Source organism: Camelina sativa, chromosome 16 (assembly GCF_000633955.1).
Source record: "Camelina sativa cultivar DH55 chromosome 16, Cs, whole genome shotgun sequence".
Lineage (NCBI taxonomy): Eukaryota > Viridiplantae > Streptophyta > Magnoliopsida > Brassicales > Brassicaceae > Camelina > Camelina sativa.
The window spans coordinates 25,815,352-25,827,111 of record NC_025700.1 but is presented as its reverse complement, the minus strand read 5'-3'; the positions used below and the strand labels follow the sequence as shown (position 1 = coordinate 25,827,111).

Genomic DNA, 11,760 nt, shown 5'->3' with positions numbered 1-11,760 from the left:
TTTTTCATTTACCTGTCCACGGCCAACCGCACAAACCTCTTGTGTGGTACATATCGAACCAGACCCCATACCAACTCTCAATCCATCAACTCCAGCTTGGGTCAAATTCTGTGCCTGGTACATTGTGACAACATTGCCACCAATCACATCCAATTCAGGGTAAGTATTTTTCACATACTTGATCATCTCAAGCTGGTAAATAGAGTTCCCTTGAGAACTATCCAACACAACGGCACTGACCCCAGCATTAACCAAATGCTCCAGCCTCTTCTTATCAGATTCCCTCGTCCCTATAGCCGCACCAACCATCCACTCACCGTCTGGACCCACGGTCCCTGGCCCTGACTTGGGATATCCTTGAACCCTCTGTATATCGTCTTTGGTCACCACGTTCACAGTCTCACCATCCCTTTCAAGAACCACAAAGCCCTTTTGCTTATCCTCTAGTAAAAACTCAATCTTTTCAAGATCAATGTCCCATGGCACAACATAGTCGCTGCTGTCACAGCTCTTCATGTAATCGTAAATCTTCATCTCCCTATGTTCGTAATTCATTCTCGTCCACTGCGAGATTTCGATACATAGCCTAACAGTTTCGGAGTCGTCATTGTTCCTGCTTTATATCAAATCAAAACACACACTTGGATTCACCATCATTACACTCAAATCTATTGAACTAGTTCAAATCCTTAAAAACAGTGCTAGATTCCTGCAAAACGAATATGAATCTGACCTGTTTGCGTGACAAAGACGAATGAAGAAGGACCAAAGGCATCCAGAGAAGTAATCTCATACTCAGGGAACCTCACACCGGCGTCGGAAGCGATGGGATGTTTGAGGGACTTGGCTTGGCGTATAATGGATGCCTGAGCGGCGATGTCACAGTTATAGTGCACGATTCCAATCCCACCAAGGGAAGCCATTGCAGCAACCATGTGAGACTCAGAGACAGTATCCATCGGAGACGAAACGCAAGGTATAGATAGGGGCACGCGCCGACTAAAGCGCGTCGGTGGAGAAATCGATGTAGTGGGGAAGAAAGATGACGTCATCGTAAGTGTACGAGTATCCCTGACCGAAGAGCTTATCCGCCGGGAATCCATCTTCGAATGTCGACATGGCCGGTGGAGAAAAAAAAAAAAGAAAAGAGAGGCGAAGAGTGTTGTCTGTACATTAGGGTTTCAGGCAAAGGGTTTTTGGGAAGACGACAAATTCTCAAAGTATTGAATTGATTCAAGTCGTTTGGAGCGTTGTTCGGACTTGTGTTGTGTCTTGGTGTTTGAGAGAGACGAAGTTTATTATTCTAGAGAGTAGAGTTTTCCTTCTATAGTGCGAATCTACTGATTGATATGNTTTTTTTTTTTTTTTTTTTTTTTCATTTTTGTCTATTTTCCATCTTCTTCTTTTTTCTTGCTAGATTCGTTTTGTTTCTTCTATCTTTCCTTTTTCTGTTTTTTTTTTTTTTAATAGTTTACCACTGTTTTCAAAAATTCATTTTTATTTCCACTATTTTGCTTATAATTTAATTTTAATTACATCTTGAGACTGTTTCGTATTCGTTTATCAACTGCAGTTTTGATTCTTTTGACTATCTATCTATAAGCAAATAGCAAAAGGTAAGCAGTGTATGTATTCACGTGTCTGACGTTATGACATTATAGGCCGGATGAGTAATGATTTTTTTATAAGAAAAAGATATGGTGATGAGAATGCGTATATATTACTTTATTTCAAAGCTACAATATCATTGTGGGGGTAAAGGAATCTGTGTATAAAATAAAGGAGTGATTAGTGATAGTAGTTTAGTAGTAGATGCAACGTACTACTACACAACAAGTCTTTTTTTTTTTGGTCAAAAGACAACAAGTCTAGAAGACCTAATTCCATTAGCAAAAGCAATATACCAATTTAATTTAGCATAAGATTTAGTGTATAATTTATATGCCATTCCCCTAGTATATTATTAAGGAAGTGAGAGACCCACCTAGCTAACGTGTTATATCAAAATTTTATGAAAGAATTACTCAGAAAAGTTGGTTTATTCCTAATTCTGTTACTTGGATCTATTATTGGATTCTCTCTGTCTGTATATTTAACGAAGTTTGTATTACATGTAGACAAAATGTGTAGTTTCTTGTAAAGTGGAAGAAGTGGCTTTTACGTTTAATTATTTAATTAATCTGTGGAGATGGTTGGATTATTGGGCACTGGCGAGAGACCCCACTATCTTCTTCTCTGTCCTGTGATTCTCAGGCTCAGCATAATGATCAACGAAGGTTGCTTTGATTGGAAAATAGAGCTTTAAGGGTAACCGAAGTTTACATTTATCAGTTTTGTAGTGCCTATTTGAAATTATTTTGTTCTTATATATAGAGATGTCACACTCAAGTGTTTTAATAACTAAAGCGTTTTGTAAAAGAGACACATGAACCGTTAAATTGACTTCGAAGAGAAGGCAAATTGAGTGAAACCTACTTTTCTTGGTGCCACTCGTGTTCCTATTGGCACACTTCCCACTTACATTTTTTCTTAATGAGACAATGATGAATCTTGTCTCATAAGGAAGCTCCTTTAATCTGTTTGTTCTTTCTCCAAGATTTTCACTTAAATATCAAACTTCAAGAACTTATCGTCTCTTGAGGAACAATATGGTGGCTTCCAACACCATAACCGCTACATCACGGCTGCTCTTGATCTGTTTTGCTTACTCGTTCAGTGTCTTGTCAATGACTTCCTCAGTCACTGACCCTCGTGATGGTATGTGATGAATTCTGCTTTTCCCTTGCGTTGAATCCGTTCGCGGAAATGATTGTAATTTTCTTGTTTTATTGCTTTCTATTAGCGGCCTCTCTGCGTTCTTTGATGGATCAATGGGACAACACACCGCCTAGCTGGGGAGGTTCTGATGATCCTTGTGGAACTCCTTGGGAAGGTGTCTCCTGCAACAACTCCAGAATCACTGCCTTGTGAGTGTTCCTTAATCAGTCATTCATACTTATGCACGAAAATATTAGAGCAGTTTTCTTACTTATTTTTGTAACGTACTTAGCAAGCATAGTCTTTTATGTGCAGGGGTTTGTCAACAATGGGTCTCAAAGGAAGACTTAGTGGGGACATTGGAGAACTAGCTGAACTAAGATCCTTGTCAGTCTCTTTTGATGATTCATCGACAATTACAACAGAGGAACGTCTCATTTTTTTTCTTTTTTCTTTTTCTGACCTGACCTGGCGACTTTGTGTTGTTCAGGGACCTTTCGTTTAATCCTGGTCTCACGGGTTCACTTACTTCTCGGTTGGAAGATCTGCAAAAGCTCAACATCCTGTAAATATCTTTCCTGCGCAAAACATCCTTAAAGTGATCTCTTTGTTCTTNTTTTTTTTTTTTTTTTTTTTTTTTTTTTTTTTTTTTTTTTTTTTGTTTGTAGTATCCTTGCTGGCTGTGGCTTCACTGGTAGCATCCCAAACGAGATTGGCTATCTCAAATATCTATCTTTCTTGTAAGAAAGTCGCATTTCTTACCTTTAATCCAACAACCTATGTTTTATGAGACTTGCCACTTTGGCTCCACCATGTTTCTCAGGGCCTTGAACTCAAATAACTTCACGGGTAAAATTCCAGCATCTCTAGGAAACCTCACCAAGGTATATTGGTTGGATCTTGCGGATAATCAGTTGACAGGACCCATTCCAATTTCATCAGGCTCTAATCCTGGTCTTGATCTTCTTTTAAAGGCCAAACACTTGTGAGTACTTTTATTTTCTCTGCAGACATCTTCTTTAGCTTCAAGTTATCTCTCATCTGATGCAAATGTTATTGAAACTGCAGTCATTTCAACAAGAATCAACTCTCAGGCACAATTCCACCAAAACTTTTCAGCTCTGAGATGATACTGATCCATGTGTAAGTCAAGTACTCTATAATCAAATTAATCTTCTGCCAAAATTAAGGTTACTCATCTCAACAGATATGTTCAAATGTCAGATTATTTGATGGAAACCAATTCACAGGGAGCATACCTTCCACTTTAGGACTCGTTCAGACACTAGAGGTTCTGTGAGTAACACACCATCTCTGTGTCCTTAGTTTCATGTTTCTTCCCTATCTTCAAAAGATTTAACGTCTCTCTTGGATTTGCAACAGTCGGCTTGACAGAAACACTCTGACCGGAAAAGTTCCAGAGAATCTCAGTAATCTCACAAATATCATTGAACTGTAAGTGTAACCAGAGTTGTAATTTATCCAGATCGATCATCTTTAGTAGGCATCGGTAACGAATGTATACATGTTTGTTTCTGTCTCTCATCAGGAACTTAGCTCACAACAAGCTTGTAGGATCTTTGCCAGATTTGACAAGTTTAATTAAGCTCGAGTATATTTCTACAGCTTTATGCAAAATAGACCTTGTTAGAGTGTGCCTTGTTGCGCTAGGAATATACGAAGAGACGTGCAGAGGAAGCTATCGGTTTGAGTAGACCATTTGGTAAGTCCAAAGTGTCGTAAAAATACTACCATTTTAGATTAGTCCCCTGCAGAATCTCTGAGTCCCACCTGGAAAAGATATTTCTGCAAAGTAGAAGATTGAACAATTAGGTTTTACAATGGTCTTTTGTTTCTCTCAGTTTCATGGGCATCGAGTGGAAAAGACAGCGGTGGTGCACCGCAGCTGAAAGGGGCACGATGGTTCTCCTACGAAGAACTCAAGAAGACCACGAACAATTTCTCTGTGAGTAGTGAGCTGGGTTATGGAAAGGTAGGTACCGTAGGTTTTTGAAAGATCAATGCTTGAAACTAGGGTTTCACTTTTAGGGTTTGAGAAGTAACTTTCCTCTGTTTCTCTCTGTAATCTCCGTAGGTGTATAAAGGAATGCTCCAAGATGGGAAAATGTTGGCGATCAAAAGAGCACAACAAGGATCAACACAAGGAGGTCTCGAATTCAAAACAGAGATTGAGTTGCTTTCTCGAGTTCATCACAAAAACCTGGTTGGGCTTGTCGGCTTTTGCTTCGAACAAGGCGAGCAGATTCTGGTCTACGAGTACATGTCCAACGGCTCACTAAAAGATAGCTTAACCGGTACTGCAAAATCTGGTCTTTAAATCTGCTCAATAAATCACAAAGACAAAACTTGACCTTTACGCATTGTTGTTAGGGCGATCCGGTATTGTGCTGGATTGGAAAAGAAGGCTAAGAGTGGCTCTAGGATCAGCAAGAGGACTAGCATACCTCCACGAATTGGCAGATCCTCCGATCATCCACAGGGACGTGAAGTCAACCAACATTCTTTTGGATGAGAATCTCACGGCCAAGGTTGCCGATTTTGGCTTGTCCAAGCTGGTTTCAGACTGCACCAAAGGCCATGTTTCAACACAAGTCAAAGGCACATTGGTGAGTTTTACAATCAGTTCATCTTTGACTTCAATTAGGGAACCTTGTTTGGTTTCTGATGGAACTGAATTTGAAACGGTCAATGGCAGGGATATTTGGATCCAGAATACTACACAACGCAGAAACTTACAGAGAAGAGTGATGTGTATAGCTTCGGTGTCGTAATGATGGAGCTGATCACGGCGAAACAGCCGATAGAGAAAGGCAAGTACATTGTTCGAGAGATCAAGCTTGTAATGAACAAGAGCGACAATGAATACTACGGACTAAGAGATAAGATGGATCGGTTGTTGAGAGACGCCGGACCTCTACCAGAACTGGGGAGGTATGTGGAACGAGCCCTGAAATGCGTTGATGAGACGGCTTCTGAGAGGCCAACGATGAGTGAAGTGGTTAAAGAGATTGAGATTATCATCCAGAATAGTGGGACGACGAGTAGTAGTTCCTCTGCATCTGCGTCGTCGTCTTCAGCTACAGAATTTGGTGTCGTGAAGGGCGGAGAGAAGCTTTTGTACGGTGGTAGTTTGAGGAAGAAAGAAGCACAAGAGGGAGAGTTTGATTATAGCGGTGGCTACTCTGTTCCGACCAAGATAGAGCCCAAGTAAAATAACTATAATTCTGATTATGAACATGCTCTTATTATGGTTTCTTGCTTCTGAGATTTGATTATATATATATTTTTGTCATCGTATAACGCATGACGGCATGAATGAAAGTGGAAAAGTCAAATATTAATGGAAAACTTGTTGACCTGGAGAAAGAAAAGAACACTGAGAGTGAGCCTAGGCCCAATATTGTATTCGATTATTGGGCTTCCTATAAATGGCTAATTTTGAGACTGATTAGGTTTTTTTTAAGAAAGAAAGAAATAAAGAAAGAAGCGTGTGTGTTGAGATTGGGGAAAACGGCCAAAATCCACCCCAACTATTTTCAAAACGTTTTTTTATACTTGAACTCTAACCTTTAGTAAATAACAATTTCAACTCAATTTAAATTCAAATTCCCTACCCAAACTGTTCTTAATGTGGTAAATTTCAACATTCGTATTAACGGGGTTAAATTGTGGATTAACGGTGCTGACTCAGATTATGACGTGGCATTAGGAGTGAACAAAACGACGTCGTTTTGTTCTTTTTGCGTGTGTTGTTTCAAAAGCAAAACAACGTCGTTTTCAATTGGGGATTAAAACCAAATCGATTTGGGGATAAATCGAATTTAGGGTTTTTGTTCTTCTTCTTCTCTCGACTGAGTGAGTGTCGAGAAACTGAAACAAGTGTGGATAGTAATCGATGGGACCGAGTTATTGATTAAGTTTCGAGAGTGTAGGTTTCTTGTTCTGTGGTTTTCGAGAGGGAAAGGAGTGAATTTCAAGAGCGTTGGTCTTTAGTTGTGTGGGTCGAATCGAAATCAAAGGAATCTCGTTCACTGATACGTTTCTTAAGTTCCAATTTCTGGTGTTTCGGAAGACAAAATGAGGTAATAATTTGTCTTTCAACAGTGAATTGAGGATATGAATAGTTAGAATTTTTGTCCATTGTTTTAATGTTGATTTTTCTACGTCGTTTATAGTGACGACGCTGTTGAAGTAACATTCACGGTTTATTATGGTGGGAGTTGGACGACGAGTGATGCAGGGGAAGATTCTTATATTGGTGGTGAGAATTCTACATTTGATTGTAAGGCTGAAGAACTTTATACTATCGTGGGAAATTGTTTGGGTGATTCTTTTTTTGGGAAAAGGTTGTGGTATTGTTACCCTTTTGAAGATTTTAAGGAGCGGAAGGTATTGAGTGCAAGGACTTTTAGTAAGATGTGTTATGGGGCTCGTTGGGTTAAATTTGTTAATGTATTTGTGGCTGAAGCAACAGAGGAACACGAAGAAGATGCGGAGATTGGTGGTGAGCCGTGTGAGGAGGAAGAAAGGGTTGAAGGAAATGTGGATCCTTTTACTGATGATGATGAGGATGAAGAGTTTGACTACCACAATACTCCTCCTAACTCTGATGATGAAGAGGTTCATGTGAGATTCAAGCCAGGAAGTGGTGAATTGAAGATGCATCAAGTGTTTGAAAGTTTGGATGAGTTCAAGGATGCTTTAGTTGAATACGCTTTTAAAAGTGGAAACAATATTAAGCAAAACCGATGGGGGAAAGATAAGTGTGAAGCCGTGTGTGGTGTAAAAGAAAGTGAGATCCCTTGTGAATGGAGGATTTACTACTCCTATGAAGAGTGTATTGGAAAGTACAAGGTGAAATCATTTGAAGATGAACATGTTTGCACTCTGGATGGATATTGTAAGATCTTGAAATCAAGGGTGATTGCAAAGTTGTTTTTGGATGATGTAAGGTCTAATCCTGACTTTAAACCGAAGACAATGGAGGAAGAAATTTTGAAGAACTTCAATCTGATTGTCACAAGAGACAAGTGTAGAAAAGGAAAGGCAAAAGCATTAGCTATCATCAAAAAGGAGCATGAGGAGCAGTTTTTTAAGCTCAAAGACTATCGCACAGAACTGATACGGTAAGTAGAGATAGTAGATCTAAGTAATCTTATGTCAATGATTTGATTATTTGTCAGCCTATTGACTTATTCTTTCTTATTTACTAGGTCAAACCCAGGATCAACAGTGGAGTTAAACACAGTTTTGGATGATGAAGGAACATAAATTTTTCACAGATTCTATGTGTGTTTCGCGAATCTCAGAAACCAGTGGACCACATGGTGTCGTCCTATCTTTGGACTCGATGGATGTTTTCTCAAAAGCACGCTTAAAGGATAATTATTGGCAGCTGTTGGGAGAGATGCAAACAATGGAATGTATCCATTTGCTTGGGCGATTGTGGATATAGAGAATGAAGATAATTGGGCTTGGTTTATAAGAAACATTAAGGCTGATTGTCCAAAGATTGAGGATGGTCAGGGTTATACGGTTATATCTGATAGGCAAAAGGTCAGTTTTTATTAATTACAAGTTGTTGGCCTTGTTGTTTTTTTTGTTAAATAACTCACAGTTGTTTCGTTTTTGTAGGGTTTGTTGGACGCTGTAGAGCGCGAATTGCCTAAAGTTGAACACAGGATGTGTGCAAGGCACATATATGGGAATCTAAAAAAGCAGTTCCCATGTCAAAGTGAGATGAAAGGATTGTTTTGGAGTGTTGCTGAGAGTTACATCATGTCTGAGTATGAGGCTAATCTGGAGAGGGTAAAAGCTTATGACATGAGGTTGTATGAAGCAATAATGCAGAGGAATCTAGAGAATTGCAGTCTTGCCTTCTGTAAACCGACAGCATCTTGTGTAGATGTTCACAACAACTTGTCAGAATCATTCAACAATGCTATTGATCCATCAAGGTATTTTCCAATGGTTGAAATGTTAGAGATAATCCGGAGAAGAACAATGCAACGAATTGAGTTGAGGAAGAAGAAAGCAAATATCCACAAAGGTAGATTCACAAAGAGAGCTGCAACATTCATAGCTGAGGAGCAGGCAAAACTTAAATACACCAAGTTTTGTAGGCGATAATGATATGCTATATATAGAAATATAATCACCGAATCACGTAAACAGAATAGAGGAGGGCACGCCCCAACGATGCAGGAACACTCTCGAAACTGGTCTGTCTGATGATAAACGGTGCTGCCTTGTCCTCTTTACATCTTCATCAATTGCAAACTCATGTATATCCCCTATATATTAATAGAGAAGCACAATTTTGAAAAAGCTGATGTGTCGCTGCCAGAAAGCTCGGTGCACCTTCTAGCAAAATAACCTTAAATTTCTACTTAATTACATTAACATGCCATTATATTTTTAAAAAAATTAACTGAATAATAATTAGATATGTCATAATTTCACACACAAATTTAAATATCACATATTAAACTAATTAAATAACTACATACTATTTTAAGGCAAAATTTCACTAAAATTAACTTACAAATATACAAATTAAAGTTATATTGATTTCTTAAAATCAATATAAGTAAAATATTCTAAAAAGGCTATAAAAACATACCAATTAATATAAAGTTAATAAAAATAAATAACATATAACTTATTAACATAATCATATAAAAACAAAATGCTATTTTTTAGTTAGTATTATTACCATAATAATTTAATTAACAAGCTTTCAATAGTTATTATAATTGGTTATAAAAAGAAGTCTATTACCCATAAATTATCTCCAATTCATTAAAAGAAACTTAATTCCCAATAAATATAGATTTATATATATTCATAAATAAATATAAAAATGACAACAAATTATGAAATATCATGATGTGTGATTATTTATATATATCTAAGTATGTAAACTAATTAATCTCAACATTTAGTGTGATTATTCATTAAAAATGGAAATATTATTAATTGAATAGGAATATAAGTTCTAATTGTATATTCATCTAAGTGCTATTAAAAAGGAATGAGACAATAACCCTTATCATTATAAATAAACTTAGTACCCAAAAAAATCATAAGATATTTGAAATGAGTGATTGTTAGATTATGCAAAAATGTTATAGTTACACGATAAACCATCAATATAAATTTGAATTTTAAAACACAAAATATATATTGCCATAATTGTAACATTTTATAAATATTTTCTTTACCACGTTCACATATTTCACGGGTGAAATGTATTCTTACACGAATCATTAATTTTTTCATAATAGTTTTTTGGTAATAATTCGTCATTTATAGAAAATATGAACAAACCGATTAACTCAAAATATTTAAATAGCCTAATCAAAAATATTAAATCAATAAATTAGATTATCTTCACAAAATTTAGTTTAGAATCTGATTGTTACTAACATATATTAAATAATTAAATTATCGAGTAATTTAGTACATGTTGTTATAATTACATAAGAAACATGCAAACTGTTATGATTACAAAATAAAACATAAGAAAATATGAATTTGATTTTTAATCTACAAAAGACATGTTGCAATAAATAGTAACATTTTATCAATATTTTCTCTACTACACAATCTCTTTTACATTCAAAGATTTCACGGGTTAAACGTATTTTTACACGAAAAACGCAACTTTAAATAAAAAAAATAAAAAAATTTAGGTGCATATTATGTTTGACACAAACATATATTGATTATAGGATAATATAATTTTACATATAATTATTTTCTTTAAATTGATTTATCCTGCACATAGTGCGGGTTGTTACCTAGTATCCCTTTTTATTTATTTAACTGAACAGTGAATGATTGTATTGATGAAGACATAACTAACTAAGCTATTGGACTAGAATAAGAAAAAAATAAAAGAGATCAGTTTTAGAATTCAAATCAGATTTTGATGGATTTATTTTGTGAATTTCGTTTGTATTTAAATTGGATAGAAAACCACATAAATCAAGTTTGAAACCAATTTTAAAACGGTTTATCGTTCCAACTTCCCAAATTACAAAATCGCTACCAAATACATCAACCACCGACTAATCTTTGAAACTTATAACGCTACTAACTGTAGAATTACTTTTGGAATCTCCATTAGTGTCTCTATCTTCGATTAATTTAGCGGGCTTTATATACTTTGATTTCATTTCATTGTATCTGATAGCTTCTATTGAATAACCGGCACGAATAAAAGACCCAAAATAGATCGACAAAATTATATCAGAAAATAAAAAATCAAAGATTAAAGTTTTTGATATAAACATGTAAATTTTATGTAGACTGGATAGATTAGTCATTTAAGACGGGGTAACCCTTTCAAGTTTCAACCCTTTTTAGAGTCTATAAAAAGAAGAAACCAAAAGCGTCTTCCCAGCCGCAGTAAACCTGATTTACTGCGGCGAAACTATGCCTTCCGTGACCAGCATATTCTCCGGTAATATTTATATCTGTCTTAGTCGTTGAAATATCTGTGGATTATATTAGACCTGATTGATCTTTAGTATCAATTTAGCGGATCTAAACGATCTATTGACGATTTCCAGTTGTTGTTTTTATCTAGTCGATTTGAAGTACAATAGATTCGTTCTAATTGATCGTTGTTTTTTTCCAATGGATCTAATCGAACCGAAGTCTCAAGTTTTATCTATCTTTCTGTTTCCTTTCTCATGGCGATTGTTATTTTTCCGTTTCGTAATTGCTTATGTATATTTCCTTACAACCAACATTGCAGACGCCGAGACAAGCATCTTCTGGGACCTGGATGCTTGCCCAATCCCGGTGAATCTCTCTCCTGCTTTGATCTCTGATTTTTTCAAAGAATCTCTAGCGTATATGGGTTACACTTGTAACAGGATGTCAATCGTTGCTTATTCATCTACGAAGCTGGAGAACGCACAAGAATTTGAATCCGCCAATATCAAGCTTTTGCAAAAAGGTTAATTCGTGTCA

General features: G+C 36.4%; 1 protein-coding gene and 2 pseudogenes across 4 annotated transcripts in view; 2 read left to right on the top strand and 1 right to left on the bottom strand.

The window, feature by feature from the left end:
- Positions 1-1,319, bottom strand: part of LOC104753154 — a 3,145-nt pseudogene extending 1,826 nt beyond the window's left edge.
- LOC104752506 lies at positions 2,604-6,151 on the top strand (annotated as a pseudogene).
- Positions 11,140-11,760, top strand: part of LOC104752507 — a 1,636-nt gene continuing 1,015 nt past the window's right edge. Inside the window, exons 1-3 of one of the 4 annotated variants that reach the window (XM_010474664.2) lie at positions 11,140-11,245; positions 11,543-11,589; positions 11,664-11,746. In XM_010474664.2, the coding sequence (XP_010472966.1) occupies positions 11,573-11,589; positions 11,664-11,746 (100 nt within the window). In that variant the 5' untranslated portion in view covers positions 11,140-11,245; positions 11,543-11,572. Of the gene's footprint in view, positions 11,246-11,277; positions 11,747-11,760 lie in introns of those variants that run through there. The other 3 variants (XM_010474661.2, XM_010474663.2, XM_019238184.1) reach the window with 3 other exon arrangements.